The 18246-nt window shown below is 41.2% G+C and overlaps 1 protein-coding gene across 4 annotated transcripts in view; it reads left to right on the top strand.

Annotated features, from left to right (window-relative positions):
* The window catches only part of OSBPL3 (oxysterol binding protein like 3), a 206004-nt gene that overhangs the window by 133510 nt on the left and 54248 nt on the right, over nucleotides 1-18246 (top strand). For all 4 annotated transcript variants that reach the window (XM_060020622.1, XM_060020624.1, XM_060020623.1 and 1 more), the window contains 8 exons: nucleotides 2068-2184; nucleotides 2610-2663; nucleotides 4199-4312; nucleotides 7010-7177; nucleotides 7768-7891; nucleotides 9690-9793; nucleotides 9996-10088; nucleotides 11142-11298. In XM_060020622.1, the coding sequence (XP_059876605.1) occupies nucleotides 2068-2184; nucleotides 2610-2663; nucleotides 4199-4312; nucleotides 7010-7177; nucleotides 7768-7891; nucleotides 9690-9793; nucleotides 9996-10088; nucleotides 11142-11298 (931 nt within the window). The remainder of the gene's footprint in view (nucleotides 1-2067; nucleotides 2185-2609; nucleotides 2664-4198; nucleotides 4313-7009; nucleotides 7178-7767; nucleotides 7892-9689; nucleotides 9794-9995; nucleotides 10089-11141; nucleotides 11299-18246) is intronic.

Below are 18246 nucleotides of genomic sequence, written 5' to 3'. Positions count from 1 at the left end.
TATGTTTGAGAACTCTGGGATGTACCTTAAGCCTTATTGAGAGTAAGGTGCAATCAGACATAAGGCAGATCTGTCAGGATGGTTATACAAAGTGTTCAGCCACTAAGGTAGGAAAATGGTCTTGCTACCAGGTGTTTTCCATATCTTGAACTTGAGGACAACACAGACACCGAGCCAGAGCACCCAGGACTCTCTGTGGTTCCATGCCCTCCCCATTAGACCGTCTGCTGCCTGGGACTTGGGTCTAATTGCTTCTGCTCCCAGGTTATTAAGGTCCATCTCCCAGCCCCTCTGGCCTCTGCCTGTACCACTTACTGCAGGCTGGAGATTTGACTAAGAGCAAGTTATTCAACATGAAATTTGGCCCAGATGACATGTTTGTCTCTTGAGATATCCGCACCCCAGTTTTCGTTGTAGCATTATCTGCAGTAGCCACAACATGGAAACAATCCAAGTGCCCATTGGATGGGTGAATGGATAAAGAAAATGTAAGATGTATATGTATCCCCTGGAAATGTAAGATTCCATATATTCCATATATATACATATACACAATGGAATATTATTCAGCCATAAAAAAAGAAATCCTGCCTTTTGTGACAATATGGATGGATCTTGAGGATATTATGCTAAGTGAAGCAAATCAGACAGAGAAAGATAAATACTGTATGTTCTCACTTATATTCAGATCTAAAGAAGCCAAACTCATAGAAGGAGAGAGTAGAATGGTGGCTACCAGGGGCAGAAGGTGGGGGAAATGGAGAGAATATTGGTCGAATGGTACAAATTTCCAGCTGTAAGATGAATAAGCTCTGGGGCTCTAATGTATAGCATGGTGACTATAATTAACAATGTTATATACTTGAAAGCTGGTAAGAGAGTAGATCTTAAATGTTATCATCACACACACAAAAAATAGTATATTCTGTGAGGGAATAGAGGTGTATCAAATCATCGCATTGTACATCTTAAACCTACGTATGTTATTTGCCAGTAATATCTCAGTAAACCCGAGGAGGGGAAAGACATGTTTGTCAAAACGTAATTATCCTGTGTTGGAAAAGTTTTCTCTCTGATCTGGATGGTAGGTATAGGTATATAAATTCTTCAAGTTACAGTCTTAAGATTTGCGCATTCCATGTATGTTATATCCCAACAAAAAATGTAAAAATAATAATAAATAAAAACCAGCTGAAGTGTTGTCAGTTTTGGTCTATCTGGGGGTAATTTTGCAATGGTATGTGCATTTTCAAGCATTTAAAAATAAATTTTTAGTGTTTTTCTTTAGTATTCCTTTTAAAATTCTTTTCTAGTCGATTACTTGAAATAACCCAAATAGCTAACAGTGGAAGATTTATAGTAATAACTACTTGTACCTCAAAATTGCAAACAACTTAGTAGAGCAATAATTGCACCCTCCCCTCACCAAAGTTTGTGAAACAAAAGAAAGGAGGAGAAAACAAAACTTCTGGGCAAAGAGGATGAAAATACTTGTTGCAGAACCACCTTTTTGATGCTTCAAGATTTCCAACATTTAAATACCTAGAATTTGGAGGCAGTGTGACTAAATCATCATTTTGACCAACGTATTGTGTTTACCAATTTGCATGCAGTCTCACACTTTTCAGCCAATTTTCCCAGCCACCCCTACCCCTCCTGCCCAGCCTCCATCCTGATGTATGTAGCTTTGGGTTCAAATTCAGACCGAAGTCTAGTGGTGAGTGAGAATTACTGATGATGTCAAAGGGAACAAAAATAGAACTTACAGGAAAGTCTTTACCTTTAGCTGTGGTTGTCAAGGTTCAAGCACCAAAAAAGACAGAGACATTCCCTTCTGAGAGAGAGCTTTTCAAAAACAACAACAACAAAAAATTTGATGCCACTAAATTATAGCATTAAATCTGTAACGTCAAAGAACTGTACATAAATTAAATTTGAGTTTCTTCTCCCAACACACCCAGCCAGTCTCATCATCTTGGATGGATTGACTGATGGGATCGAGTGCTTCTTAACATTACTATTTTTTTTAAAGATAGCCATTGAGCCTGAACTCTTTTGTTGGAACAGGACAGCTGGGAAGTGGTGGAAGGACTGAGGGGAGAGATGAATTACACCCAGGAGCCACCAATTCAGAAAGGATTTTTGCTGAAAAAAAGGAAATGGCCCTTGAAAGGCTGGCACAAGGTAAGAACTGGTCTGGGACGCACCTTCGTTTGCACCTACACTCCCCACTCAGGACCCGGTTCTTAAGCACTTACATTTAATTTGAAGTTGAGCATGGAGACCAAGAGAAGGATGTTTAAATGGAATGTCTTTTTTTTTTTTTTTTTATTGGCTGCGTTGGGGCTTCGTTGCTTCGCGCGGGCTTTCTCTAGTTGCGGCGAGCGAGGGCTACTCTGTTGCGGTGCGCGGGCTTCTCATTGCGGTGGCTTCTCTTGTTGCGGAGCACGGGTCCTAGGCGCGCGGGCTTAGTTGCTCTGTGGCATGTGGGATCTTCCCAGACCAGGGATCAAAACCGTGTCCCCCGCACTGGCAGGCGGATTCTTAACCACTGCACCACCAGGGAAGTCCTGGGAATGTCTTAATGAATTCTGCTTTATTCCCCACAGAGATTCTTCTATCTGGACAAAGGAATCTTGAAATATGCCAAGAACCAAAGTGATGTAAGTCGTCTTGTTAATCCAGTATGCTACTGAAGAATTCTAAAGGGCTAGTGGTTGTCAGCTCATGGATGAGATTGTGCATATTTGAGAATTGCATTTCCCTAAACTGGAGATCAGGGAGGGGTGGTGGTTCCCTCTCAGGGAACAGAGGTATCTGCTCCCCACTGTCCCTGCTCTGGGTTCTGGGCGGGCTCAGTTCACCCACCAAGTAGAGGTGCAGGAGCCCCTATCAACACCCTACTGGGTATCCAGGCATGGGTTCTGGTCTTAGGGTTGTGCTGTGGGGTTCTCTGGGTGGGGGAGACCTCTTCACAGTGAGCTAACAGGAACAAAACAGAGAGCGTGTCCCTCCCACTGTTATGGGGACTGAGGGGTTTAGTGGAGAAGGCCCTTGGTGAAGGTGACGGGAGGTTCCCCTGTGTGTGAACACCAGGCGGACAGCCCTTGAGGACTCAGAATGACTACTGGTCCTGCCCTCGTAGGGGTCCCTCTCTCACCCAGCACTTCTCCCGTCTTCCTCTCTTCGCCTCTCTCACGGTGCTCACCTTGTTGGGGCAAATACAGAAACGTGCCATAGTGCCTGACCCACAGTGGCCTGTATTAGCTTCCTTACTCCTCTTTTAATTTTTATTTTTAAATTTTTTTTTGGTTTCTTCAGCTTTTAAAGAAATTTTAAAATTAATTTTTATTGGATTATAGTTGATTTATAATGTTGTGTTAGTTTCTGCTGTACAGCAAAGTGAATCAGTTATACATATATCCATTCTTTTTTAGATTCCATTCCCATACGGGTCATTACAGAGTATTGAGTAGAGTTCCCTGTGCTATACAGTAGGTCCTTATTAGTTATCTATTTTATATAGTAGTGTGTATATGTCAATCCCAGGCTCCCAGTTTATCCCTCCCTTCCCCTTTGGTAACCATATTACTCAGCCATAAAAAAGAATGAAATAATGCGATTTGCAGCTACATGGATGGACCTAGAGATTGTCTTATTGAGTGAAGTAAGTCAGACAAAGACAACTATCATCTGATATCGCTTATATGTGGAATCTAAAAAATGGTACAAATGAACCTATTTACCAAACAGAAATGGAGTCACAGATGTAGAAAACAAACCTACTCCTCTGTTTAAGTCACTTCCAAATGAATTTAGACACCGGAAACTATTTCTGCAGGAGGCGGTGAAGTTAACAGGTGAATTCACTGTCATAGGAACCATGGGGCTAACTTTTTAGTTTCCTCACCTCCTTGCTTCCTCACTTTGCAATGTGCAAACTGCTTGTTACTTAACCCTCTGTAATTCAGTCTCCCGTCTGTAAAAGGGGAGATGTTTCCTCCCTCACAGGTTAAATAGGATGATGTGTGTATAGCACCAAGCTCCGTGCTCGTTCACGCTAAGTACTGGAGAAGTGTAGTTATTATGTTTACTGTTAGTGGGTGTGGAAGGGGAGGGTGGAGGGAAAGAGTGTTAAGGATGTTCCGATGGTTTTTAACACCGTGGTTCTCAAGGGGCCCCCTTTGTGCCTCTGCAGATAGAGAGAGAGAAGCTGCATGGCTGCATTGATGTCGGGCTCTCGGTGATGTCTGTGAAGAAGTCGTCAAAGTGCATAGATCTAGACACCGAGGAGCACATTTATCATCTGAAGGTGACACTGCTTCCCAGATGCTGTCTCCTGTTGCACAGAGTTCCTTTATGTTGTGAAAGGATTGTCAGTTATAGTACCGTTGGTGATGCCTTTTGAATTTCAAAACATCCAGCCAACATGTAGAAGATCTTCATTATGAAAGTATTTCTAAGGATATATCTATTGATATCTGGATGGGACAGTTCTTCATTGTGTAGGACTGTCTCTTACACTGCTGAACATTTAGCCTCATTGTCTCTTATGCCCTAAATCCCCCCCTCCCTTGTGATTGTGACATCAGTAACAAAAAAACAAAAAACAGAAAACTTCATGTTTCCAAATACAAACCCCCTCTACCCCCAGGCAGTACCATCTTTAGTGAAGAACCATTTACTATAGGTTAAAATGTTTCCTTGGGCTTCCCTGGTGGCACAGTGGTTGAGAATCTGCCTGCCAATGCAGGGGACATGGGTTCGAGCCCTGGTCTGGGAGGATCCCACATGCCACGGAGCAACTAGGCCCGTGAGCGACAACTACTGAGCCTGCGCGTCTGGAGCCTGTGCTCCGCAACGAGAGAGGCCGCGATAGTGAGAGGCCCGCGCACCGCGATGAAGAGTGGCCCCCGCTCGCCGCAACTAGAGAAAGCCCTCGCACAGAAATGAAGACCCAACACAGCAAAAATTAATTAATTAATTAATAAACTCCTACCCCCAACATCTTCTTAAAAAAAAAAATGTTTCCTGAAATAAAATATGATCTTCAGTCTGAGAAGCCCCATCTTACAACTTCGACTAAATTTATAGGGATTCCATTAAAATTCTCATACCACAGTGATGTCAAAAATTTTTCCCCTAAAGGATGGGTCTCCAAATAGTATCTCTGAAAGCTGCTTCACTACCCTCTTCTGCCCCTTCTCCTGCAGGTGGTATAGATAGTTAAAAGCATGAAGCAAGAGCTTTGGAGATACAAATCTGGTTCAGATCTTGACTGCCTGGTTACTTACTAGCTTTCAGCCTTTGACAAATGATTTAATCTCTGAAAGTCTCAGTTTTCTCACCACCCTCCCACCCCGACAATGGGAGTTCCAGTGCTCGTCTTGTAGGGCTGCATGTAGAAAACTTGACATAATGCCTGACCCACAGTAAGCTCAATATGTTTATGTATTATATATAACTATTAGGTGGTACCCGAGTGTTAGAAATTAATTGAGAAAATGTTAAGAGTCTTTTCTTACTTGGACAAATTACTTGGAATATTGGGAGTGGGGGCTGTGCTTTGGGAAAATAAAAGCATGAGATTATGAACTCCCCATTTTAATGTGTCCCTGTCCTCCCCATAGCACATCGTAGTACTTGGGCAAATACATGCTTAGCACATACATGGGCTTGATTGCCCCCACGGCAAAGACGTCTCCAGCCCACCCTGTCGATGTGCCGAGGGTGAGAAGCCCTGCTGTATGCAATTACCTACAGCCACAGGCATAGGGGCTTAGGCTTGGGGAATAGTACATATTTGACTGTCCTGGGCAGTCAGTTAACAACATCTGGGAAATGAAGTACATTTCAAGAACATAATTTAAAGGAGACAAATAGATGTGAGTCTGTTTGTGTTGCTTCTACTTGTAAACGACACATCCAATAGCACCTGGAGGGGTTTAAGTCTTGTGTGTACTTCTAATCAACATAGCAAACATAAACGCCGACCGAACACTTCCTACGTGAAGGATGTTGCTGACGTTTATTTCCACATCCTTGCTCTCAGTAGCAGCATTAGTAAAGATTTTAACTGAATTGACCTGGATTTTTCTTCTTGGAAGTTAACCTACCATACATCCTTTTGAGGTCTTTTAAATTGCCACTTCATGAGTCTCTGTGTTCTCGTGTATAGATATCTATCATTTTTCGTTTTGAAAGCATTAATACACCATCATGCACACACAAATATTGGCTATTAAGAAATATCTATGGTGCATAGGTGCTTATTATATTCTTTTTAGTACTTTTATGCACATTTGAAATACTTTATAATAAAAGTTACTAGATACAAACATTACTCTTCATAGAAACTATACCTTGATAGTCACTCCTGGAGAGAATGGCTAAAAGTTTGTGTATGTGTGTTTGAAAAATCCTGGAAATCACTGATAAAACTTTATCAGATTTTTGTTTTCTAAGAGTGGGAGAAATGTTCTTTTAAGTAACCTTCACATTCATTAACATATATTCCTCAGCACCATATTCTTTGTCAGAGAAGATTAACAAGATTAAATATTTTAGGAAGAATTTATTAATTCATTCCAGTTCAGAGAAGATTGGTCTGAAAAGTCTGAATTATAAAAGAGTTTTTTTTAAAAATGGTGCTAATATTTTTAGTATGGTTAGTAGAAACTGGGACAAGAGAATTTGGAACCACTTTAAGAGATGGATAAATGTAAATTTCAGCTTATGTGTTCTTTAATATTTCCTAATAATAACATAACAATTGGAGTCTTTCATAGAATGCCTAAATGTAGAGTTTATGAAGACCATTTTTGCTCTCCATCTCCTTCTCCAGCTTGTTCTATAGACTACATAAATGTAAATGAAGTCAGTAAACTGGTATTTCCACATTTCTACACATGACAGCATGAAGAAGTGCTAGGAGTGACCTCAGTGTGATGACTAATTGTTCCTTAGAGTGACTGACATTCTCGTCTCCTTTCAACCCAACATAATCTAGGTGAAGTCAGAGGAAGTCTTTGATGAGTGGGTATCCAAACTTCGCCACCACAGAATATATCGTCAGAATGAAATCGCCATGTTTCCACACGAAGTTAATCACTTTTTCCCAGGATCTGCTGTCACAGACTCTGGTTCTGAGGTCTTGGACACCATTTCCAGTAGGAAGGTAATGATTTGCCGATAATGAATCTGAAGGAAGGTGGCTTTGTGTGGGGAGGAGTCTGCTCTCGGGGGCCGTGTCTGAGGAATGAAGGGTTTGTGGGGAGGAGCAGGGTAAGCTTGAGCTGGGATTTCATTAGTCTGTGTGTCCACTCAGTCAGAACGAGGGCCAGAAGGGCATCTATTAATGCCGAGAGTGTAACTGGAGAACAGCATGTACGGAGGGATTTAATATCCCTGAAAGCTCCAGCTTTCTCTTGACCAGTTTGACTTCAGTTGGCTTTCTGCTTGTAACATACAAGAGGTGCACTTATAGTCATACAGAATTGCAAAATCTTTCCCAACATTTGTGTCATTATTTCAGTGTGGTTATCATTTGACAGGAAGAGAAATCAGGGGCCCGTAGCATGGTATGGCCACGCGGTTAATAGCTGGAGGTCTCAGGGTCTCCAGGGGAGTGCTTTGCTAGAAGCTTCTTCCTTATTATGGGCAGATGGCTTCCATTAGCTACAAGCCCACTTTATTATCCTTTACCCTAAAGTGTTCCCACCGAGCTCTGTTTTCATTTATAATGTGCTTTTGTCATCTGTGGAACAGCATAGCGGTATATCAAAGCAGAATTCGTTTCAAACCGGAAGCAATTTATCATTTTCTTGTGGTGGTGAGACTCGAGTTCCATTATGGTTACAGTCTTCAGAGGACATGGAAAAATGCTCTAAAGGTAAGAGTGACTCGAAACCTCTGTTTCTTTCTGTCAAAACCTCTGCTCTTAGATTACACTGGTTTGGTATTCAGACCCCAGATGCATTTGTATCCTCCCCCTTCACTGGTCTACATTCCCTGTCATATTTTGCTTATGAAGTCTGCACTCGTGATCAACAAAAAGCACTTTCCTTTAGAGTTTTATGTCTTCCCCTGGGTGTGCATGGAGACAGGTTTCCTTTTCTGTTCTTTAAGCACTGATGCCTGATTTCCATATGGCCTACTAAATCACAGAATCCAGGGATGGGGTCTGCACAGTTCGCTATATTTTTTTAAGTGCCAAAAATGCATCTGATGCACATCCAAGAATTTAAATCACTGTTCCAGAGGCGAGTGGGTGAACCAAATGGAGATCCCCACCAAACGGGTGTTCTCTACCCTGGCTGCACGTTAGAATCGCCAAGAGAGCTTTTAAAATGCAGGATACGCATGCCCAGGCCCCTGTCCCAAAGAATCTTTTTAAATTAGTGTGGGATGGGGCCCTGGCATCACTAGTTTTCCCGCACTTCCTCAAGTGATCCTGATAAGGAGCCAGGGTTGAGAACGCTTACCGTATGGAAGCTCTGTGTTCTCAACCTTAATTAGCTAAGAATCACTCAAGGAACTAAAAAAAAAAAGTCACCAGTGGGATTGGGGGTGTTCTAATGTAATTGCCTGGGGATGGGACTTGGACGTAGGTGATTTTAAAAATTTCACCAGTTGATTTTTAAAGTGTAGCCACAATTGAGAACCACTATCAGAGAAAGATGCCTGAAAATTGCATTTTTGCCTGTTGAATGCAGATCTTATCACACCTGGAGCCATATAAGTGTTGCCCTCCCAATAAATGTGAGCTTCACTGAGTGACATTTTGGGACAGTACTCCCTGAAGTGTTTTCCCTGGACCAGCAGCATTGGCCTGGCCTGGGAACCTATTAGAAATACGAATTCTCAGCTTCAACTCAGAGAGACTGAATCAGAAACTGGGGGGTGGAGCCCAGCAATCTGATTGAACAAGTTCTCCAGGTGATTCTGATGATACCAAAGTTTGAGAGCCGCCGTCTTTAGGCTTTTGGACCTTGATTTCTCAGGAGAAACAGCCACCGTCATCCAGTGAACAGCCCATTGAGGACTAGCTTTTGAGTTAGTGACCCAGGAACTGGACTGAGGATGCTCGTAGGTCAATCTGTGGAGGACCATCATGGTCCTCTTGCAGGTCCATGATTCACAACGTTATCCTCAGAGACCAATACACCCTTCATTTTAATTTCATTCATTTAACTTGTGTTGGGTCCTTAGAATTGGATAGTGACAGCCTGTTCCTGAAAGATTAGAAGTAACAATGATGGTGCTGGTGATGATGATGGTGATGATGATGATGATGAAGACTGATTTATTTAGTGCATACCATATGCTGGGTACTCTAAATGTACTCTGCATTTATCAACTCATTTTTAACTCAACTATCCTGTGAGATAGGTATATAATTACCCCCGGTTTCCAGATGAGGAAACTGAGACACAGAGAAGTTATGTTATTTGCCCAAGATTCACAGTTCGTAAAAAGTACATTCAAACTGCGGCAGCGTGGTCCTCCAGAGGTATGCCCTTAACCACAGTGGTCTACTGTCTCTCCTGTAAGAAGGGAAGTGAAGTTTCCTATCCTTATGAGATGTAAAAGCAAATAGAGATAAATGAGAAAAGTAGCTGGCACTAGCAGAGGGAAGCTGGAATGCAAGATAAGGGTGTTTGACTCCTCCTCTTGCTTTTCTCCCACAGAACTGGCAAACTGTCATGACTGCCTGGTGGAGATGAGCCAGCTTCTGCAAAGTATGGACGTCCTGCATCGGACATATTCGGCTCCGGCTATCAATGTCATCCAGGTTAGCCAGATCCCGCTTCTGTTTCATTCTGGCACTCTTCCGCTTTCCTCTCTCCTCCCAGCCTTTCACTAACAGGGAAGTTGTCTTGTTGGTTGCTTCAGCCAGATTCAAGGGGATGGAGGTGGTCTCTTTGGTGTGTGTCTTTCCCTATGGGTTTGGTAGACCTTACTGTTTGTGCTCTCTTTCCTGTTTTGAAACAAAGGGTGGATCTTTTGAAAGTCCCAAAAAGGAAAAAAGATCACATAGGAGATGGCGGTCCAGAGCTGTTGGCAAAGACGCTAAAGGAACGCTGCAGGTAACCCTTGCTTCCCTCCCCAGGCTGGTTTCCTCATGGACATATGCTGGGGACTCCTTGGACTCAAAGAGAAGAATAGACAAGTGAATATTCTGTAGTTATTCTCTCAAATACCCTGTGCAGAGAGAGGAATTCAGTCACTTAGATTTTCTGGAAGATTTTCTGAATACTAGAATAAGCATGTAATGAATATTGGGTAAAGGGTTTTGGTTTCCCCTTCTTTAATGCTTAGCCTGCCTGCTCTCTTCCCTGCTTCGGTGTGTGCCTTGATTTGTGGCTGCTGTGGTCGTGTGCTCTGACTCACCTCTTCTGCTGCAACTCAGTGGATTCATCATCCCTCTGAGCCCACTGGCTGGAGCCTCTGGGAGCAGGACACTGTACAGACTTTCTCTTGCCTCTTGTCTCCAACCTTCCAATTCCCCATCAGAAGTTCACTGCATAACGCTAGCCGCTGACTTTTCCCGATGCGCGGCTAAGCCAGAAGCCACGATTTGCAGCTCAGCCATTGCATATTAAATTGCAGCATTGTCAGGGTCAAAATAAATCAGAAACTTACAGAAACTGTTATACTCATATATTAATAACTCTGGTTCAAAGCACTTTATGGGTTGAACTTAAATACTTTGAAAGCAAAGAGTGATTTGTATATAAACATGTGAGAAGGAGGTTTGTTTCGTAAGAAGCACCAGGTGCAAGTAAAGAAAACATTTTAAAATCTACCCCATTAACTATTAGCAACCTAGATCCTGGGTGATTATTGCCAGGAGGAAGGAAATGAATTTAAACGAGAAACAGCCTGGCTGCTTTAGCTGTCATTTTCAACCTGTAGCTTTAATGCTGTGATCACCTCCAAAGGAAAATGTGATTTCTCACCCATTTTTATTTTGCAAGAAGCCAGTGACAGTTTCTGTGACAAGTCTTTTCCTATAAGTTATCACTCAATAGAAAGACTTTTCTGTAGAATGTTCTTAGTACTTTCCAGTCCTAGAAACAAGTAAATATTCTAAGCAATTCGTATCTAAAAAGAAATATCTCCCTTTGGTGTCACTTCAGGTCCCCAAAACTTTTTCTGGCCCAGTAAGACTGCATTCCTCCAATCCTAATTTGTCAACACTAGATTTTGGAGAAGACAAAAATTATTCCGATGGCTCTGAAACCTCATCAGAGTTTTCTAAAATGCAAGAAGATCTGTGTCATATTGCCCATAAAGGTAAATGAGTTTTCTTTCTTCCTAATGTGTTTGATGAAAATGTTAAATGTTCATCTGAATGTGGGATGTCCTTGGAGAGGGGAATCTTAGTTGGTTTGTTTTCTGCTCTATTAGGATTTCAGGCAATCTAATTTTTATTTTATTTCCCTGGTAGTACAGAGTGTATTGGCAAGAAGTTTCTTTTTAACTCTGTAGAGGGGAAGGTGAGAGCCTTAAGTATACTTTAAAGGCTGAGCAATTTATATGCTGCTGATGAGAGTGTAAATTGGTACTTCTGGAGGGCATGTGACATCATGTTTCAAGTTTTAAAAAAGTCTGCCTATCCAGCAATTCCACTTTGAAGAATTCATTCATAGGAATTAATTTTAAAATTATCCAAAGATATCCATCATAGCAGTGTTTATCATATCAGAAATTAGAAATAGATTTTCACCGTCATTAGGAAAATGCAAATCAAAAGCATGGTGAGACATTACCATGCACCTAATAGAATAGCTAAATTTAGGGGAAAAAACCTGACAGCTGGTAAGGATCCAGAGAAACTGGATCTCTCATCCATTGCTGGTGGCAATGCAAGATGGTACAGCCACTCTGGACAAGTGTTTGGCAGTTTTATATAAAACCAAACATGTACTTACCATACAACCCAACATTCACATTCCTGGGCATTTATCCCAGAGAAATGTAAACTTAAGTCCACACAAAATCCTATACACAACTGTTCAGAGCAGGTTTATTTGTATCAGCCAAAGACTGGAACAACCCAAATGTCCTTCAGCAGATGAATGGTGAAACAAAAGGTGGTACATCCATGCAGTGGAACACTACTCAGCAATAAAAAGGAATGAACTGTGGATACACGCTACAGTGGAGGGGATCTCAAGGGCATCATGTTGACCTAAAATAGCCAATCTCAAAAGGTGTCATAGTGTATGATTGAACTTATTAACACTTTTGTAGTGATACAAGCATAGAGATGGAGAAATGATTAGTGGCTGCCAGGGGTCAGGGACAAGGAGGAGGGCAAGTATGATTATGAAGGGGTAGTAAGAGGAATCCTGGTAGTGATGGAAAGCTCTATATCCTGATTCTAGTGGTGGGTCCCCGAATCTAGACATACAATAAAATTGCATTGACCATCATACGTGTACACATATTCACAAGTGAGAGCCTGTCAAACCGGTGAAATCTGAGTAAGAGCTGTAGGTTATACCAATGTTAATTTCCCAGGTTTGATGTTGTACCAAAGTTATGTAAGATGTTACCACCATGGGAAACTGGATGTAGGGCACCCAGGGGTTCTCTGTACTGTTCTTGTAACTTCCTGTGAGTCTATAAAAATTTCACAATAGAAAGTTTAAAAAAAAATTAGAAATAACCTAAATGCCTGACAGTAGAGGGATTGGATTTTTAAAATGCAATGTAATCATATACTAGAATACTCAACAGCTACAATAATAATATCTACCTTATATCGAACACAGTGTCATGTCAGGTATTTGCTAATAAGCACTTAACATGCAGTATTTCATTGAATTCTAGCAGCAACCCTCAGAGTGTGTATGACTGTAACCTCTTATCTGTGCACAGGTAAGAAACCTGAGGCTTAGAGAAGCCAAAGAACTTCGTGAGGGTCCCATGGTAGAAAGTAGCCAACCTGAGACTTGAATTCTAACCTGCCTGACCCCAGAGTCTGTGCTCCTCACCTGGTGTCTCACTGCCCTCACAGATGGGGTAGCCAGGGTTATTTTTATTTTTATAGGTATTGGAAGATTGACACAACATATTGAGCAAAAAATATAAGGTATGATCCCATTTTTTTTTTTGGAAAAAATAAAGTATATAAATCTGGCATATATAGGCATATTAAAAAAGTCTGAGAGGATACATACCAGCATTTTAGTGACGGAGACTGGGAGTACTTATTCTGCTTTTTAAAAAAAATTATCATAGATTTATCACTTTTTAAAGGAGAAGATGAGTTAAAATTTTTTTTTTTTTGCGGTACGCGGGCCTCACTGTTGTGGCCTCTCCCGTTGCGGAGCACAGGCTCCGGACACGCAGGCTCAGCGGCCATGGCTCACGGGCCCAGCCGCTCCGCGGCATGTGGGATCTTCCCGGACCGGGGCACGAACTCACGTCCTCTGCATCAGCAGGCGGACTCTCAACCACTGCGCCACCAGGGAAGCCCGAGTTAAAATTTTTTAAATGGGAGGGCAGTACTTGAAGTGGGAGGAGAGAAGACGTTTCCTATTTTGCTTTTCTCTCATCACCCTGTATTTTTCTTCCTTTACATCACTGATTCCTTTGGCTCTTTTCCCTTACCCTACAAACTTAAAATAAAACACGTTGGTTATGAGGAAACCATTTTATGCTCTTTACAGATTCTTACCTCAAACTCTTGTCCAAGTGACCGTTAGAACCTTGTCCATGTTTGGCAGTACAACTTATCTGTAAAATGGGAAGAATTACGTGCCCCACCCCGTTAAAGATCTTAACACACCCCAGTGTGGTTCTCTAGTATTAAAGGACCACTTGTAATTAGGTTGTTTCATTTTAGGTTTTGTGGGAGGAAATTCCTATACAGTGCCATTACTTTTTAATAATATGCACTGTCTCTTTAAAAATGAGAAGCTAGTGCCTCCCTGCGGAAGGGAGCTATCCTGATTTTACCTGCCTTGAAGAAGCTGCTTCCTCAGAAGGACAGAGTTTGCTATATTGAGTTGATCCCTTGACCGTGTCCTCCTGCAAAGGGCCTGACATTGTGCAAGGTTTATAATGGGCCTCAGCCAGCTGTTCTGTCTTTTGGGCTTTGTGAAAACCAGCTGGCTGCAGGGCTGCCACATACCTAGACTAGGTCAAGGTTTGTGCTCCGAGAAAAGTCCAGGAACACCTATTCAACTATAGGCCACGCCCCACGGGCTTGCAAACAGTGAATTCCACAGGGAGCCCAGCAAGCTTTGTTTCATTCCTGTGGTTTTAGAGCGTACTTGCAGAGACTGAAAGATCTCGGGGAGTCCCTTCTACAGAGGCTGTAATTCAGAGGCCTCATGAAATGAAGACAGTTCTCAGGTTCTCCCTGTGTCCTGTGACCTTGCCTGCTTTCTCACTTCCATTCAAACTTTTGAAGCATCTTGTCTTTTCTTCCTTTGTAAGCCTGATTTTGTTACTGACAGTTTTTACTGTACTTTCTTAACTGCATCACTAATCTGTTGACCATGACTTCAGAGCAGCTGAGCTCAAGGCAAGAATTCCATTGTTGTTGTAAATAGTCTTATATTACCTACTTTTTTTCAGCTTGTTAAATGCATCTGAATTCTCCCTGTCTCATAGAAGTTGGATCAAATGGTAGCAACTAATATACACCCATCCTAAAAAGTCTTTGTTGTATATATTAGACTATAAATTTGATTTTTATGGTGTATCATTGGACTAATTCTCATTGGTTCATGTGTCTGGCTTTGTGTCTATGTTGACATATATATAAGCAAACAGAGAACAAAATGTACTAAAGTCTAAAAGTCATAAGTAATTTGCCTTACATATATTAGCTTTTACATATCCCAAAATGTATTTCATGGAACACTTTGCCCATATAACACTTTAAAAAACAGAAGAATTCCACGATTTAAAATGTTTGGAAAACACTGCTGACTATAGTCTGCTTTGCATTTACACAAGAAGCAGTAAATATTAAAGGCCCAAGAGAAGTCCTGCAGCAGAGAAGCCTGTTAGCTTTGTTTAACTTAATGATTTTCAAATTTTCAACGTTGTTAGGGAAAATCTCCTCCCTCTTCCCCAAACTGCTGTCAGCTATTATCTCTCTGGAACTAAAGTTCCTGGAAACATATGTCAGCAAACATTGTAAATAATAAGTCTTTTTGGAGCTAACCCTCTCTACAAGCTAAGTCAGAAAACTTGCATTCAACTAGGCCACCTCTGTTATGACTAGCTGTGGGACTTTCACCTCATTGATTAACTTCTCTGGGCCTCAGTTGCCTCATTTGTTAAATGTCTTAAAGTAGTTGTCCTGACTCTTTGGCCTCTCAAATTCTGTAATTATCTTCTATGATTAATTGTTTTCCACTGAACAGAAATCATGCTGCTGCTTCTTGTTACAAGGAGATTTTGTGAGAGAGTGTTCTATTAGTAATACAAGCAAAAATTACCATATTTGATGAGCAGATTTAGGATGGGAAAGCAAGGACTAGTATAGGACTGGGGTCAGGGTACTCCAGATAGAAGTGGATATTCACATTCTGCCTTGGAAGGGAAAAAAGTGAGGTTTTAGGGATACATCTCCTGCAACCTGTGGAAAATCTTTGCAGTGAGAGAAATCTTCATTTACAAATAGCAATAGTAATCTTCTAGTTTGGTTGAATGCCTTGTTTTACTGCAGGCCATCTGAAAGCCAAGGGAATTGATTTGGTAAAGTGGCAGCCAGCTGAGTGCCATGTCTGTTTAATTTAGAGCAATAAACATGACAATGAAAAAAAAGTTTTTTGTAACTATGTAAAGTGGCAGATGTTAACTATACTTATTGTGGTGTTCACTTCCAAATGTATACAAGTATTGAATCATTATGTTGTATACCTGAAACCAGTATAATGTTGTATGTCAGTTATACCTCAATTAAGAAAAGAATTGTAGTAAGATACTAAGTAAACTTACCCAAAAATGACAGTGACGAGGTGTTCCCCCAGGGACCCACTCAGATGGGCATGGGTATCCTGTGGAGTTGCAAGGCGTAGGGGTGCCTATCTAAAAGGACCTAAGATGCAGTGAGTGAGTTAACTGCAGGGCTTGTTGCTTTCTGGGTGAGAGCTTCCACTGCTTCTACTGCTCCGTAGATTCTGGTCAATCTCTCATTCATAGAACTTCTACCCTGTGCATTTATTTATAAAATGATGTTCCAGCAAGAGACTCAAGTATTCTAAAACTGCTGCCCATATTTCAAAAGACTGCAGCCATCACCACTTTCAGCCTCGTATGTTTCTTTCATCACCACCACTATTATTATTGCAGTAGCATTTATTATTATATGCGATGCATTGGGTTAAGTGCTTTACCTACATTATCTGATTTAATCCCCATAATGATCTTATGAAGTAAATGCTATTATTATCCCTATTTACAAGTGAGGAAACTGGGGTCCAGGTGCATAATATACCTGTCCGAAGTCCTGCAGTGAGTAAGTGATGGAGCTGGGAAGAACCCAGGGCTGATGTGGGAACTCACACTATTGGTGGCTCTGTTGTGCTGCCTGTTATTGTGCTCAACTGAATTGTTTAAATCAAAGAGCTAAGCATGTTCCATAGACACTATTAGAAAATTCAGTACCTATTGACCCTTGACCCCGTCTTCTGTCAACAGAAGCACCATAATTTGTGTGTGCATTTAAACAAATTGCTTATTTGTCCTGTGATTTTGTGAAGATGCTCTAAGTCTGTGGCTTAACACCACAACCTCAGACAATTTACGGACAGCCTATCGAGAGAGGTTCAGTTGTCTGCGTGGCTGTGGAATGAAGGGAGTAATTCAGTCATGCATATTTAGTTTCTGTGATACTGAATCGGCCACTCTGGAATAACAGTACCTCAAAGAGTGCAGCACCAGGCAGTTCAGTCTTATGCCAGGCCATTGGAGTAGAAGTATGTCTCAGCCTCTTCCTTCTTCCTGTCTTTCTAAAACAAAATAGAATAAAGGAGATTGGAAATATTCACACGTGATTTCCATGATCAATTCGGATGACAATTGCCTTATCCCTAGGAGGTAACTTGTACATTATGTGATCAAAACTTGGTGAATTTTTTGCTGTACCTAATAACGGTTTTTAAAACTTCAGTTCAGGCATCTGAGTGCCTAATAACACTGAGCTCTCATTGTACCTGAACGCTCACTAAAGTGAACCAATTGTGGAATGCCACGTTGAGAGGTGGGGAATTCTGGGTCAGGCAGCTGGAAGGACTAACAAGGAAGAGGGTAGGTGACACCTTTTTGGAAATAATTTTAAACTTATAGACAAGTTGCAAGAATAATACAAAGAACTCTCATATGTCTTTTATCCAAATTCACCATTTTTAATATTGTGCTGCATTTATCTCTTTCTACACACACACACACGCGCACACACACACACACAGACATATATATATATATACACACACACATATGCAGATGTGTGTGCATTTATTTTTTCTCATCCATGTGAAAATAGGAATCAAACATCATGTCTTTTTTTATGCCTTTATGCTATATGTATATTTGCTAAGAATAGGGGTATTCCGTTACTTAACCACAGTTTAGTTATGAAATTCAGGAATTTTAGCATTGAAACAGTACTTTTACCTATTCTGCCTTCCGTATTCAAATGTTGTCAATATCCAAATAACATCCCTTAATAGCTCTTTTCCCCTTCAGTACAGGCTCTAGTCTGTGGTCGTAGAGTGCATTTAGTTATCATGCCTCTTTAGTCTCCTATAATTAGGAGCAGTTCCTGAGTCTGTCTTTCTCGCTGATGAAATTGACACTTTTGAAGAATACAGGCCAATTTGAAAAAATAGGATGGTCCTGATTTTGGGGTTGTCTGATGTTTCCTCCTGAGCAGATTCAGATGGCCTATCTCTGGCTTGTGTACAACAAAAACAATAGTGTGTCTTTTTCAGGGTATCACACAAAGTCCCAAGGTACACGAAGTCCATCTGACGCTCACTAGTGATTAATTTTGGACACCTAGTTAAGGTGCTGTCTAGTTTCTCCTCTGCATCGTTACCATTTTCCTTCTGACAACCAATAAGTTCTGTTTTCAAACATTTCCAGTCTTTGGAGATACAAACAAAACTAAATGTTGATAATTGAGAAGTATAGTCCTTTCAAGTGTCAAAATATCTTGGTGACAGCTCATAAAATCATGGAATTTTATAGTGGATAGGGACTTCGGAATTGACA

The sequence above is a fragment of the Delphinus delphis genome, chromosome 9 (assembly GCF_949987515.2).
Source record: "Delphinus delphis chromosome 9, mDelDel1.2, whole genome shotgun sequence".
Taxonomy (NCBI): Eukaryota; Metazoa; Chordata; class Mammalia; order Artiodactyla; family Delphinidae; genus Delphinus; species Delphinus delphis.
This window is presented reverse-complemented; position numbering and strand designations above follow the sequence as displayed.